Source organism: Chelonoidis abingdonii, chromosome 2, assembly GCF_003597395.2.
Source record: "Chelonoidis abingdonii isolate Lonesome George chromosome 2, CheloAbing_2.0, whole genome shotgun sequence".
Lineage (NCBI taxonomy): Eukaryota > Metazoa > Chordata > Testudines > Testudinidae > Chelonoidis > Chelonoidis abingdonii.
In genome coordinates, this window is record NC_133770.1 from 122956343 (window position 1) to 122972504 (window position 16162).

Here is a 16162-nt window from a genome sequence, read left to right on the forward strand (position 1 = left end):
GCCTTCAGACCGAGGACCAAGAAGGAGCGAGACCAGCGCCTCAAGACGCTCCTGATGGAAGCGGCGCTTAATCCTTCGTCCTCGGCACCGAGTGCCGCTTCGGCTCCGGCACCGGACCACTCCGGCGCCGCGAAGACGCCACGGCACCGACCTTCTCCGGCACCGGTTCAGGGGAAGAGACTGTCTACCTCCTCTACCCCAGCTAAGCTGCCTCGAAAAAGAGCACCGGCGCCGACGCCGGCCGGTTGGCCGTGCCAGGGACTTCGTCGACTCCGGGCCCGGCAGGTCCGTCGAGTCCGATCCCTCTCAGCTCCCCGCCAAGATCTGGGGTTGAGCTGATGGTCCCGTCCACGCCCGAGACCTTCTCCTCGGCCAGGGACCTCATCGCTCTAACGGAGCCTGTGCTGCCCCAACCCCCGGCACCGCCGGTGCGGGTTCTGCAGTCTAAGGCAAGCCACGCCGATGCGAGCACCGTCCCCGGACTCTCCGGCTCGGCACCGGTCACGATCTCGGCACCGATCTCGATCCCGAGGGAGGTCTCGCTCGCGACGCCGCTCGCAGTCCCGGCACCGCTCTCCACGACGGTACCGGTCGTACTCGCGGCGCAGATCATCCTCGCGCGGTCTCGATACTCCCGGCACCGTTCTGGCTCCAGCCACCGTTACCGGCACCGGGACTCGAGGAGTCGTTCCCGTCATCGGCGATCCAGATCCCGGTCGACCTCCCGGCACCGCGCTGGTGGCAGGTCCCGGTCTCGATCGCGGCACCGGTATGGATCACGGCACCGATCTCCGGCACCGAGGAGGTCTTCGCCGTCTGGCGCGGGACCCGTACCACTCCCGTTCGGCTCCCCCGTGGCCCTCTCGCCAGGGGTCAGTCTCTTCGCGGGCGGCAGTGTGTACTAGAAGCTGAAAGACCCTGCCCTCTTCTCCCGAGACTCAGCAGGAGCATGGTCCTCAGCAGTGGGCTTCTGGACCCCCTGGGCGTATCACCAAGCCCAGGGCCCCCAGCAAATTCCTCCGCGTCGTCGGTCTCAGAGCACAGGGCTCCGGAGGCTACTTCTTCACGCCCTCCTCCATCCCCTACGGAAGAGCGGTCGTCTCATCCTCCAGATCCTGAGCACCCGCAAGAGTCAGAGCGGTGCTCCAGTCTGAGCCGCCACCAGACCCGCTCCTGCCAGGTCTCTCCTCGTCGTCCTCCCCAGATGAGGCGGTGGCGGGACGACATCCACCAGTCCCCCCCCACTGGACCTCAGGGCGCACCAGGACCTCCTCAGGCGCGTGGCGCAAAATATGAACATCCAGGCTGAGGAGGTCTCCGAGATCGAGGACCCGGTCGTGAGCATCCTCTCGGCGGATGCGCCCACTCGTGTCGCCCTGCCCTTCATAAGGACCATCCAAGCCAATCCCACCACCATCTGGCAGTCACCGGCTTCCGTTCCCCCCCGCTGCTCGGGGTGTCGAGCGTAAATACATGGTCCCTTCGAAGGGCTATGAGTACTTATATGTCCACCGCCCCCGTGTTCCCTCGTCGTTCAATCTGTGAATGAGAGGGAGCGCCATGGACAACAAGCTCCGGCCCCCAAGTCTAAGGAGGCGAGGCGTATGGACCTGCTTGGCCGCAAGGTCTATTCCGCAGGCGCCCTGCAGCTGCGGGTCTCCAACCAGCAAGCTCTGCTCAGTCGCTACACATACAACACCTGGGGGCGGCTGATAAATTTAAGGAGCTGCTCCCGCAGGACGCTCGTCAGGAGTTCGCCGCTCTCCTTGACGAGGGGAAAAAGGTCGCACGCACTTCCCTACAGGCGGCTTTGGACGCTGCAGACTCGGCCGCCAGGACTCTGGCCTCCGGAGTCACTATGCGCCGCATTTCGTGGCTTCAGGTCTCTGGCCTTCCTCCGGAACTCCAATATACCATCCAGGATCTTCCGTTTGAGGGCCAGGGCCTGTTTTCGGACAAGACTGACCCTCGGCTGCAAAGCCTCAAAGACAATAGGGTCATTATGCGTGCCCTGGGGATGCATACGCCGGTCACCCAGCGTAGACCATTCAGGCCTCAACAGCAACACAGGCCTTACCCCCAGCCCAGGCAAAGGCAAGACTTTGCCAGGCGGCGAAATAGGAATGGCAGGCGCAGACAATCGGGTAACCAGGGGGCCAAAGCCAAGGTCCCTCCAAGCCTTCCTCCGGGCCGAAGCCCTCGTTTTGAAGGTGCGCCCGAGGGCGCTGTACCAGTCCCTCCCCGGATCCATCTCCTCCCTTCTCCAACCGTCTTTCGTTCTTCCTCCCGGCGTGGTACCAGCTTACTTCAGACCGCTGGGTCCTCCGCGCGTTGCGGCTTGGATACCGCCTACAGTTTGCTTCGTACCCGCCCTCCCACCCCCCTTCCTCGTCCCTCTTCAGGGACCCCTCTCACGAGCAGATCCTCCTCCAGGAGGTACGAACGCTCCTCGACAAAGGGCCATAGAGGAGGTTCCAGAGAACGAGAAGGGCAGGGGTTTTACTCCCGTTACTTTCTGATCCCCAAGGCCAAGGGAGGTCTCAGACCCATCCTCGACCTACGAGAGCTCAACAAATACCTGGTCAAGTTGAAGTTCCGTATGGTGTCCTTGGGGACCATTATTCCATCCCTGGATCCCGGAGACTGGTACGCCGCCCTCGACATGCAGGACGCTTATTTCATATATAGCCATCTTCCCGCCCCATCGGAGGTTCCTTCGCTTCGTTGTCGGCGGCCGGCACTATCAATTCACGGTCCTCCCGTTCGGCCTCTCGACGGCCCCGAGAGTGTTTACCAAATGCATGGCCGTAGTCGTCGCCTTCCTTCGTCGCAGTCGCGTGCATGTGTTCCCCTACCTCGACGACTGGCTTATCCGGGGACCCTCATAGGAGCGAGTCCTCGCGCACGTCCGCATGGTCAGCCGCCTTTTCACGAGCCTAGGCCTAATGCTCAACGCCGAGAAGTCCACTCTAACCCCTACTCAGAGGATAGAGTTTATCGGAGCCGTTCTAGACTCACCATGGCCAGGGCCGTTCTTCCCTTGTCGCGGTTCCAGGCTTTGACAGCCATCATCCACAGGCTGCAGGCAGCACCTCTAACCTCCATACGTACTTGCCTGACACTCTTGGGCCACATGGCGGCCTGCACATTCGTCACGGCGCATGCTCGGCTCCGCCTACGGCCCCTCCAGTCCTGGCTCATCCCTCAGCTCCGTCCGGCCAGGCGCCCGTTAGATACAGTAGTCACGATTCCTCAGGACGTCCTCCACTCCCTCCAGTGGTGGCTGGATCAGTCCGTCGTGTGTGCAGGGCTTCCGTTCCATCCGCCCCAGCCCTCGCTGTCCCTGACAACGGATGCCTCGGACTTGGGATGGGGAGCTCACCTAGGTACCCTGCGGACCAGGGCCGCTGGTCTCCTCCCGAACTCGCCCTACATATCAACGTGCGAGAATTGAGGGCGGTCCGCCTGGCTTGTCAAGCGTTCCATCAGCAGATCCAAGGTCGCTGTGTTTCGGTTTTCACCGACAACACAACGACGGTATACTATGTAAACAAGCAGGGCGGTACGAGGTCTCCTCTTCTTTGTCGGGAGGCCATGACGTTGTGGGACTTTTGCATAGCCCACTCTGTTCACCTAGTTGCTTCCTTTCTCCCGGGGGTTCGGAATACGCTGGCGGATCGTCTCAGCCGGTCCTTTTGCTCCCACGAGTGGTCCCTTCGCCCGGACATCGCCCTGGCGCTCTTCCGGAGGTGGGGGCATCCCCATATGGACCTCTTCGCATCCCGCAGGAACAGAAAGTGCCCGATGTTCTGCTCTTTCCAAGGTCGCGAACCGGGCTCGGTTGCAGACGCCTTTCTGATTCCCTGGGTGACGCACCTCTTCTATGCGTTCCCTCCGTTTCCGTTGATTCACAAGGTCCTTCTGAAGGTGCGCAGGGACAGGGCCCGCTTGATTCTGATCGCTCCGGCGTGGCCCCGGCAGCATTGGTTCTCTCTGCTGCTGGACCTGTCGGTAGTCGACCCTGTTCCCCTGCCTCTTCACCTGGACCTGATCACGCAGGACCACGGCCGGCTTCGTCACCCGGACCTCCGTCTCTGCACCTCTCAGCTGGCTCCTGCGTGGCTGACTAGGTCCGAGTTGCATTGCTCTTCCCAGTGAGGCAGGTGCTTCTGGGAAGTAGGAAGCCGTCTACGAGGGACGACACGTACTCAGCCAAATGGAAACGCTTTACGTGCTGGTGCGCGGAGAGGCGCTTCCACCCCACCGATGTTTCCGCCATAAGCAGTAATATATACCCTCCGGCCCGCCCGCGTCCCAGTTCCTTCTTGCTGGCTACTCCGACAATGGGAAGGAGGGCGGGTTTTGGATATGGAATATAAGCAACACAGTCGAGAACAACAGTTACAAAGGTGAGTAATTATTTTTCTTCTTCGAGTGATTGCTCATACATTCCAGTAGGTGATTCCCAAGCCTTACCTAGGCGGTGGGGTCGGAGTGAGAGGTCGCAGCGTGTAACACGGCAAGCCGAAGGCTGCATCATCCCTGGACTGTTGGACCAGGGCATAATGGGAAGCAAGTGTGCACGGAGGACCAGGTCGCTGCCCTGCAGATTTCCTGGACGGGTACTCGCGCAGGAACGCGTCCGTCGATGATGCTTGGGCCCTAGGTAGAGTGCGCGGTCACATTGCCGATGGGAGACCGGCCAGGTCGTAACAGGTCCATATGCAGGACGTCACCCACGAGGAGATCCTCTGCGAGGAGACAGGCAACCCCTTAACCCGGTCAGCTATGGCAACAAAAGCGTGGGGGATTGCGGAAACGGCTTGGTCCGTTCTATATAAGAGGCGACGCCCACGCACGTCTAAGGAAGTGCACTGCTGCTCCGGCGAGACGAATGAGGTTTCGGGAAGAATAGGGTAGGAATATGTCCTGGTTGACATGAAAGGCCGAGACAACTTTGGGGAGAGAGGGGGTGCGGCCTTAGTTATACTACTTGTCCCAATGGAACACCGTATACGGGGCTCTACCACGAGGGCGTGCAGCTCTGACACAGACCCAGCAGAAGTGATGGCCACCAGGGATGCCGTCTTCCAGCAAGTAGAGGAGGACACGTAGCCAGTGGTTCAAATGGGGGGACAATAAGACGGACAACACCATGGCGGCGCCACTCTAGGGGGCGACCTGCCGGCCCGCTGGAGTTGCTAGGGTAAAAGTCTTCTGACGAACGTGCACGCGCGGCGCGTACACCTACTGGAATGGATATGAGCAACACATCTCGAAGAACAACAGTTACAAAGGTGAGTAACTGTGTTTTATTTTGTAGCCATTTGAATGGCCCCCTATGCATATTATTCAGTGTCCTGCCCATAGGTTATGTTATGCCAGTTACTTGTTAGCACAGTCTGGCCCAGTTTCCCTCTTGGGACTGATACTATCTGTTATGAGTGGACCGAACTGCTGTAGCCCATTTGCTTCTAAGCTCCCTGCCTTTGAGTAGTGACTAGTCACTTTTCCTAGTTACACATCTTTGAAAAACAATAAAATCCTGAACGCAGCTCCCCAAGTCTGATCTCACCCTCCCAGGAGTCCTGGGTTGGGTCAGCATCCTTAGGCTGCTCCTCTTAGCCTTCGCCCCCCTCCCCGTGTTATGGAGTTCTAGCCTCTTGCTCTGAGAAGCAGCCACCTTGTAAAACTCTGTCCCTCTTGGTTACCTTTGTACTTTCACTGGAGAAGTTCCTGGCTCCAGCCCCACCTCCATTGGCTTCTGTGTAGAGAATCGAAGTCAAAGGCCCTATGGATAGAAAACCTCTAATTCTACTAGGGAAGACTCATTCCAAGTTGATGCCCCTAGATTGCTTTGTGCTGGTTTCTCAGACTAGTTAGACATGCCACTTGGTATCAAGCCCTCACTCCAAAATGGATGCCTTTTTCACAAAGGAGGTTGCAATACCACATGAGGGTCACCACAGGTGCTGGTTCCTCCGGGCCCCGGGGGTGCTCAAACCCCCACTCTGCCCCAGGCCCCACCCCCACACCTGCCCACCTCTTTCTGCCCCTCCTCCCCCCACCCAGTTCAGCCGCCTGCGCTAAATGTGCCCTCTCCCCACTCCTCTCCCTCCCCCCAGCATCTCCTGCATGCTGTGAAACTGCTGATCACGGTGGGTGAGAGGTGCTGGGAGGAAGGGAGCAGAGTTGATTGGCAGAGCTGGGTGGCTGCTGGGAGGTACTGGGAAGGAAGAAGGGGAGCTGGCCGCCGGTAGATGCTAAGTACCCACTAGTTTTTTTCCCTGGGTGCTCAAGCCCTGGAGCACCCATGGGGTCAGTGCCTATGAGAGTCAGACCGCAGAATGAAAGTTACAGTCAAAATGCCATTCGCAAAACAAGATGGAGCTCCCACCCCCTCAATCTGTCACACTAGTAATAAAGGTAAATTACATAGGATTTTTTTTTTAAAGACGTGCCATTTCCTTCTCCCTGATGATGTGTAAGGTGTCTGTAAGGATTTTTGTTTTGTTGTTGTTATTGAGAGTCTTAGTTTGAGTAAGTTAGGGAGAGTTTCTAGTTTTGGATGTTGGATATTAATTAATATTGCAGATGTGCCCAGACTTATGTGCATTTTAAATAAATGGGAAGAAATACAAAAATGATTGCTAGCCTTAAAAAAATACAATTGTATCTTGCAGACTTCAGGATCTTTTGACTGATTACAAGAAGTTTGTAAATGGAATTCCTGCTATTCTGGAACCACTGATGAAACCTTTTATGGAGCAAATTGAGGAAGCCCTCACTCCAGGCCTGACACAATTATCATGGACTTCTCCAAACATTGACAAATGTATGGATCTTTGTTATTGCTATGCAAATCATAGAGTCACAGTGTTTGCAGATGGAAAGACCTATTAGGTCTTTCAGTACGTCTCATTGTCAGTAGAACATGGTTCTCTGCAGTGCACTCTGTAGTGTTTTCCAATCTACTTTTACATGTTGTGAGTGATGGATGGTGTACATGTACACAGACTAAAATGTTTTACATTTGTTTGATTGTAAATGTGATGACATTTTAGTTATATTTATATGGATTGTGCTAGGTAGGCACAGACATGAATAGGGGTGGTGCTTTGCCTCATGGCTCTGCGGGGACTCGGTCAATGATTGTTCCTCAGGGAAGTACTATCCCTTCCTGAGCATCCAGGAAAGCACGGTCAGTGTGGATAAGGGATGGAGCCATTGACCTGACTTCTCCCAACCTTCTCTGAGGTGATGTGTGCATACCCAATGTTGCTCGAAGGGAGCTGTCCCTGTTCTTCCTTAAACAGATGAACTGCAACTGTCCCTGACCCTTTTACAGGGCTCAGAAGGAAGGGAGGAAAACTCCTTGCTCAAACACAGCCATGGATTTATGGAAAGGCCAGTCACAATCTGTGCCATACTATTTATATAGAAAGAGGGATTATTGTTCAAAATAAAGCAGTCAGGGAGACAAGCTTGTAGACAAAAATTATTGCTTGTACCATGTGAGTCTTGAGAAGAAAATTCTAGTCTTATACAAAAATAGTCAGCAGGAAATTTTAAAAAATATTTTAATTTGCTGACATTACTGTTATTCATACATTGTTATTTGTACAGCATTCAAAGTAAAACTGGGTAGATTGGAATACTAAATAAAGAGATGTAGATCCCAGACATCCATATCAATAAATCAGTACAGTTGGGCACCACCCCTTATAACATAAATTCAGGTTTTAAAATCCATCCTTGTTAATATATTGATAATAATAATTAATAATAGTAAAGACATACCCTGCCATTGCCACAACTGCAGTGCTCCAGAGTGCAGGTGCTGTCACCTTCATTCAGACCCCCCTTCTCCCTCTCTGCACACTCCTTTAGCAGATAGTTTTCCTCCCATCACTGGATGTTTGGAGAGTAGTTTGTGTTGGGAGAAGGTAGTTTGGTAAGGGGTTGTGTGTAGAAGGGCAATTAAAGGGTGTGATAGGAGTTTAGGATCTCTAGGGGGCAAAGTTAAGGATGTGGTGTGTGTTCTGTGATGTGTGGTAGTGGTAGTAGTGTTAAGGCATGTGCCTGTGGGTGAAGGAGAAGAGGATACATATTATTGCGTGTCTTATCTTTTCATTTCCTTTTTTATGTAGGTTTGTGTCATGTATCTTTTATATGTATAGCAACCCTAATGGCTTCCCAATGAATTTTTTGTTTATTAATTTAATGTTTCTTTAAACATATGGCAGTTGCATGATTTGGGAGGGGAGTACAAATCTATAGGAACTGAAGTACAGCTGCTGAAGGAGAATATTTTGTCCGTAAACTACTGCCCATGAAACAGTCACCATTGTAGGTAACAATCTGCCAGGTAATTGTACGTTGTGGTGGAAATTTTATATGTCCAGCCTCATCAGTCAGGCCTGGATGTGCCTCCCCCATCTATCCAGATTACATGCACAGCGTGTGAACTTTAATTTACAATGTGAGTAAAAGGTTTCGGTGGAGAGAGGTAAATAGCAGGTTCCCTTAAAGACCTGTACAGGGACCTGTGCAGTTCACCATATTCATAAATGAATGTGGCAAAATTTGCAGATGATTCAAAATTAATTGGATAAGTCCAAAGCTGAGTGCGATGAGTTACAAAGGGATTTCACTAAACTGACTGGGCAACAAAATGGCAGATGAAATTCAGTGTTGATAAATGCAAAGTAATGTACATTGGAAAACGTAATCCCAACTATACATACAAAATGCTGGGATCTAAATTAACTGTTACCACTCAAGAAAGAGATCGTGGAGTCATCCTGGATAGTGCTCTGAAGACATGTGCTCAACGTGTAGTGGCAATTAAAAAAAGCTAACAAAATGTCAGGAACCATTAGGAAAGGGATAGATAGTAAAACAGAAAATATCAAAATGTCACTATATACATCCATAGTACATTCACACATTCAATAGTGTAAACAGTTCTGGTCACCCCACCTCAAAAATATATAGTAGAAATGGAAAAGGTGCAGAGAAGGGTAAGAAAAAATTTTAGGAGTATGGAAGAGCTTCCATATGAGGGGAGATTAGAAAGACTGGGACACTTCAGCTTAGAAGAGAGATGATTAAGGAGGGATATGATAGTGGTCTATAAATCATGACTGGTGTAGAGAAAGTGAATAGTGAAGTGTTATTTACCTCTTCACATAACACAAGAACTAGGGGTCACCTATTGAAATGAATAGGCAGCAGGTTTAAAGCAAACAAAAGTACTTCTTCGCACAATGCACAGTCAACCTGTAGAACTTGTTGCCATGGGATGTTCTGAAGGCCAAAGTACAGCTGGGTTACAAAAAGAATTGGATATTTTCATGCAGGATAGGTCCATCAATGGCTATTAGCCAAGATGGTTAGAGGCACAACCCCATGCTTTAGATGTTCCTAAACCTCCAACTAGCCAGAAGCTGGGACTACATGACAGTGTCTGGATCACTCAGAATTCCCTCTGAAGCATCTGGCTCTGGCCATTGTCAGAAAACTGGATATTGGGCTAGATGAACCATTGGTCTGACCCACTGTGGCTGTTCTTATGTTCTTATTATTATCATCATCATGGCAAATCTCAAAGGGACATAGCCTCCTTTCAGATCAAGTATTGATCTCTTGCTACATCCTTAAGACGATCTGGTTGGATGTTCTGTGTATGTCCATCTCTGACAATCTTATTGCACTACTGAAGCGTTTGGCACCCATGTGATCGCTGACCATACCTGGGTAAATGAAAACTAAAAATGACTCAAAATTCAAATTTAAAACAAATAAATCCTAACCAGTTTCACTAGATCGATTCAGGATCCCCCCCTCTGTCTGTGACGTAGCAGCATAATTCCCATTTTCAAAAGAAACTTAGGAGCCTTTAGAAGGAATCCTTCAGATGGGATGTCTGAGGTTGTGTAACTTACATGCATCTGCAGTAATTTAGATTACCTTACACTGATCTGAAGAAAAGCTCTGTGTAAGCTCGAAAGCTTGTCTCTTTCACCAACAGAAGTTGATCCAATAAAACAGGGATGGGCAAACATTTTGGCTTGAGGGCCATGTCTGGGTATAGAAATTGTATGGCGGGTCATGAACGCTCATGAAATTGAAGGTTGGGGTGTGGGAAGGGGTGAGGGCTCCGGCTGGGGTGTGGGCTTTGGGGTGGGGCTGGATATGAGGTGTTTGGGGTGCAGGAGGGTGCTCTGGGCTGGGATCGAGGGGTGTGGAGGGTGGGAGGGGGATCAGGGCTGGGGCAGAGAGTTGGGGCACGGGAGGAGGTCAGGGGTACAGGCTCCAGGCGACGCTTGCCTCAAGCAGCTCCTGGAAGCAGCAGCATGTCCCCCCTCCAGCTCCTACACATATGGGCAGCCAGGGGTCTCTGTGCGCTGCCCCATCCGCAGGTGCCACCCCTGCAGCTTCCATTGGCCACGGTTCCAGACCAATGGGAGCTGCAGAGCCAGAGCTTGGGGTGGCGGCAGTGTGCGGAGACCCCGGATGCCCCTATGCAGGAGCCAGAGGGAGGACATGCCACTGTTTCCAGGAGCTGCGTGGAGCCAAGGCACATACAGACCGAGTCAAGACCCCGCTCCCGCTCCCTGGTGTTTGCTCGAGGGCCAGATTAAAAGGTCTGAAGGCCAGACATGGCTCGTGGGCCGTAGTTTGCCCACCCCTGTAATAAAATATATGACCTCATCCATCTTGTCTCTCTACCTTACACTCTTAATCCAGAGTAATTTCCCTGACGTTCTAGTGAAGTCAATGGAGTTACTTGGGAGTTATACCAGTGTAACTTGGAGAAGAATTTGGCCTGCCCATCTGACACTATGTAGCTGCCATACACAGTCCTTTATTGGCAATATAGATTCTCTAGGGCCTCAAATTTCTTGTTTTCTTACAAGTTTTTAGTGAGTACCTGGCAATTGTTGTATATTTATGTAAACTACTTATTATACAGTCTCATCCCATTTTAATTGTATGTACACCTCTACCCTGATATAATGCGGTTGTGGGAAGCCAAAAATCCCTACCGCATTATAGGTGAAATGCTGTTATATCGGGGTAGCGATGGCAGGGCTGCAGTGGTGATTTAAAGAGCCCAGGGCTCCCTGCAGCAGCCGGAGCCCTGGGCCCTTTAAATCACCAGCAAGCCCCGCTGCTGCAGCCCTGGGGTAGTAGTGGCAGGGCTCTGGTGATGATTTAAAGAGCTCTGGGCTCCAGCCGCTGCGGGGAGCCCTAGACCCTTTAAATCTCCAGTGAGTCCCGCGGCCACAGCCCCGGGGTAGCAGTGGCAGGACTCCAGCGGTGATTTAAAGGGCCCAGGGCTCCCTGCAGCAGCCAGAGCCCTGGACCCTTTAAAGCGCCGCCGGAGCCCTGCTGCTGCAGCCCTGGGATAGCGGTGGCAGGGCTCCAGCGGTCATTTAAAGGGCCTTGGGCTCTCTGCAGCAGCCGGAGCCCCAGACCCTTTGAAGCCCCGCCACTGCCACCCTATATGCGAACCCGTGTTGTATCGGGTCGTGTCATAGCGGGGTAGAGGTGTATCTTCATGTACTGAGTTTAAACTAACTGTCCAATTTCATTTTTAAAATTGAAGTAACTATTTGTGTGTTTTTATAAGTTTGCTTCATTCACCCCATTAGCATTATTTTGATCTTTCTTTTAACAGTTGTCACATGCCTTTATTATGATATTATTTCTCTGTGAAAAGTATGCTCATGGGCTGGCCCGTTTAGTTGAGGGAGATGATTACAACATGGGAGGTACAAATTTGAAATCGGGGTGGGAGTGAACTATCAGAAGAGAAGGTCCATTTTTTATTTAAAATGTTTTTAACGTAGGCTGAGAATCTTTAAAGATCACTGTCTATGTTTCTAGCCATTAAGTTATCTACACAGGACATGGAGGTTTCTATCCAAATAGTCATTTAAAAAAATTAAATGTAAGTGCTCAGAACGCACAGTGCAAACCTAGAGTGACTCACAAGCCTTGCCTCAAAGAGCATGAATCTGGGTAATAATACAGTAATGAGTGATCCAAATGCATAAATGTAAAGGCATTAGGAGGAATTAGTAGGTTGCAGTTCTACAATAAGCCAACAGGCTATGCTTGTGGATCATTTTTCAGTTGAGACAGATTGGTATATGGCTTTACTTTTGTTTTTTAAAATGTAAACAAGAAGATAACACTAAACAGCAGGATGCTTTGTTTTACAATCTCAGTTCAAAGGATTGTTTACAGTAACAGATCATTTATTAAGAAAGATGTTGCAAATATAATTTAAATTAAAATTAAACATTTGATATGAACTCCCACCTGACTACCCGAAGGATGTTAATCGAGTGACTGCCCTCTTAAAACCTTACAGTTTGAATATTTGGAACATAGTTTTTTACATAGTTTGGAACATAGTTTTTTATAGTTACCTTACAGTTTGAATATTTGGAACATAGTTTTTTACTGATGCTTTCAGATGAAGTGGTCTGTATGGTTCTTTGGGTCAGCTTTCTTTGTGGCAGCTTTTTGGTGTGTCTGTTGAGCTAGCAGTTATAGCAGGAGTATGCAGGTGGCTGCTGCTGGCCTTCCTGTGGCTCTGAGGAACTAGAGATGGGGATTAGAATGTTTCCTGGAAGCGGATGCTTTTCTTGAGTGAGGCTGAAATGCTTTCTTTTTGTGCCTAGTTTGGTAGAAGTTAAATGGGGGTTTTCAAAGCATTAATTATCCAGTACATTTTGCACTGGTTCTTATAAAGGGCATCTTTTATTTCAATATTAATTAGGTCATTTTAAGTCTTTCTTTCCCATTTCTCACAGTACAGACTCTCTTTACTAGAATTCTGCCATCCTGAGCTATTCTTAGGACAATTTTGGACCTCAAAATCAGCAAGCAGGATATGCCACTTTAACAGTACCCCCTGCTAGCCAATTAAAGACCTCATCCTGCCGACTGCTGATTTTCATTTGTGATGTGCTGAGTGCACTCAACTCCAGTTGATTTAAATGAGAGTTAAAAGTACTTGTCACTTTCAGGTTTTGTACCTTTGCAGAGTGGCAGTTGTGAATTGCTCAGTGTCATTGGGTGCTTCCCTTCAGCATGCCCCTGTGTTGCTCTGCAGGTGTATTGCATTCAGTCACATAGGTCCTGAAACTAGGGGTACCAGGGTTGCTGCTACTTGAAGTGATTTCCATCATATACCGGGTTTATAGTTTGGTTCAATGGCTCTCAAATGGTTCCAGCATCCCTGCTCAGTCCGCAGGCTCAGAAGATTCAGCAAGCAGCCTTCCCTTGGTGTCTGCCATGCTCTGAGGAAGGAGGCAGCATATATGCTGGTCCTCTTCCTTACAGCTCATCCCCAACTGGTTGAGTGAGAGGGGAACCTTGCCCCAACCACTCTGCAGGAGTCCCGATTCTAGACCCTTAAAGAAACAGTAAATGACTTGCTCCCAAACACTACTGATTCCTGAGTCATCTTCCTCTCTATCAAACCTTCTTATTTCCTATGTCTGTGCATACATCAAAATGTCCTCAAATCTTAAAGGGCCATGCCAGGTGATGGGGGTGGGTGGGCTGACCGCAAGACATCACTGTCTGTAAGGGGGCTACCTGATTACACTCAGCATCTATATCTCTAGGTACTTATATAGTACTCATCACTTGTGTCTGGGCACCCTACAGACATGAATGAATTTATCCTCATAATACTCCAGTGAGGTAGAGAAATTTCAATATATGCATTTTACAGATGAAGGACTGAGATGCGGAGGTTAGGCAAATTGCTGAAATCTGTAAGAGAGGTAGGAGTTGAACCCAGATCTCCAGAATGTCAGTCCAGTGCATGGGCTCCAAGACCATTCTGTACCTCCACCACACACCGATGGGGAAGGAACCACATTTGGTTTAATAACATCCAATTAAAAATAGAAGTGGGATTCCTAAAACACATCCAGAATATCCCAAAATTGTTCAGATGTGGATCATTACATAGGATTCATCCTAAAGTAGAACTTGAGCAACAAGGGTCAAAGGGGTTTAGGATTGCTTAATTTAAATGTGTGCTGTATAGTTAATGGTCTGACTTATTTGTCCAGTTTTTTCAGTAGTGAAGGTTAACCCTTATCTTGATTCCAAAATTAATAAGTTAAATAGTTTCTTTTTTGACAGTCAACACATACATAGTTCACTTTTGCTTGTGTACTCAATAACTGTCAGTTAACAAGAGATGTTCAGGTTAAATATAATAGTTTTCTTGTTCAGTATTTTCCATTAAAAATATCAGTTTGCCCACTGTTATCACGTTTTGGTAAATCAGATACCTGAGCAATTCCTTTTTACTTAGAACGGGAAATAATTTTGGCAATTCCAATACCGCTGTGTGGATAAACTATGACTTTTTAATGATGACCGCTGTATGGTTCTGAAGGGACATAGTGCGGTGATTGCACTGAATGTATTTTTATGTGATTTTATTTTTCCTCTTCTTCATTATGAAAAAATACAAAAGACCTGTTAAAAAACAAAAATATGTATAGTACTTGGTTGCAAATCAATGGTTTGTGGATTAGAGGATTGGGAAGATGAATGTTTGAAAAAGATTGAAAAGTTAGAGGAAAACTACTCCCTGGGCTCTGAGACCATTCTTTTGGCTTGATTTCGTACTCACAATGCTTGTAGAGGACTCAGATAAATTCAATCTGATATTTGTAAGAAGAAATTCAGTGGCATAATCTACGTACTAACTTGCCTTGAGAAATTTTGCCCATAAGCTGATTTGAATGATGAAATACTGAATTTCACTGAATAGTTTAGACGGAATATGGAGCAAATCTGCTTTTTCTAAAGTAGGTGTATGTGTGAAGGATGAAATAACTTTTCAATAGCAACATTCCTTTTATTTCTGGTATACTGTTTTTGATCCTTTCCATTAGATACTGGCCTCTTTAATATAATATTTTTATAATACTAAGTATTCCATTATGTCCTTTTCGTGCAAAACAGTTTTATTTAAAGATTCAGATGCACAGAGACCCATTAGGTCTTTGGTTTCAGACTTTTAATTCAGTCTGTAATCATTAATTCAGATTCACATTTAGAAAGATAACTCTTTTGTATTCCAGTATAATATGATATTTTAAAAAGTGATTTCATGTGCTATATTTTGTGTATTTTCATTTTATTTGCTGTTTCCTTAGTCCTCGGGAAAGTTTATAAGTCCCTAGAAGAAGTCGGGTATATAGTCAAAGAAGCTTCTGACACACTGGAATGCAGAATTGAAAGAATTCTGCAGGATATGTCAGACACTCCTCTTGTAACTCTACCTGAAGATGAACCCATTGAAGTACCTTCTTTCCTGGAAAGGACAGAAAAACTTATTGCTACAGCTGCTGAAACTCTGTCTCAGTAAGTCTACTCGTGTGTGGTTTGTAGAGTCCATAATGGTAGGATTTAAAATAGTATGAGTAGCTTTTTAATCTCTATTGTAACAAGACTGCTGAACCAAGCTGAACTCCTATTCTGAATTTTAACAACAAAATCTATAGGCATCTTAAGTGCAACAAAAATAAAGCATTTATATTATTTCTTTCCTGTTTTGCTTGACTGATATTTACTCTCCTTTCCTTTGGTTAGAGAACTTCAGAGCAGCCTATTATTTATGCAATGACAAGAAAAGTTGATTCTTAATGTTAGCTAACTGATTTAGGACTAGAAGATAGACTCTTTCCCTCTCTAGGTGCTGCATATAATATTTTGCATTTTTACATTATCATGTACTTGTTCAGTTGTGTTCCACTGAGACACATCTAAGCGTGCTTTGCATGTCAGAATGATGAAAGGCTGTGTCATAAATAGATAGCTAAGGGTTAATGTTTCTTTTACCTGTAAAGGGTTAACAAAGGGAACCACACACCTGGCCAGAGGACCAATCAGAAAACCGGATTTTTTCAAAGTCAGGGAGGGAATGTTGGGTCTGAGTCTTTTGTCTGTCTCTCGGCTATGAGAGGTTTTTTTTTTCTATCTTCAAGCTTCTAATCTTCAGTTTCAAAGTTGTGAGTACAAAGGTAGCAAAACAATAGGCTTTTATATGTTTTGTTTTGTATTTACATGTGTGTAGTTTGCTGGAATGTTTAAATTGTATCTCTTTTTGAAT

General features: G+C 48.2%; 1 protein-coding gene across 2 annotated transcripts in view; it reads left to right on the plus strand.

Moving 5' to 3' along the window:
* LOC116821627 (dynein axonemal heavy chain 5-like) overlaps positions 1-16162 on the plus strand; it is a 295723-nt gene that overhangs the window by 55733 nt on the left and 223828 nt on the right. For both annotated transcript variants that reach the window (XM_075062654.1, XM_075062655.1), the window contains 2 exons: positions 6684-6835; positions 15207-15414. In XM_075062654.1, the coding sequence (XP_074918755.1) occupies positions 6684-6835; positions 15207-15414 (360 nt within the window). The remainder of the gene's footprint in view (positions 1-6683; positions 6836-15206; positions 15415-16162) is intronic.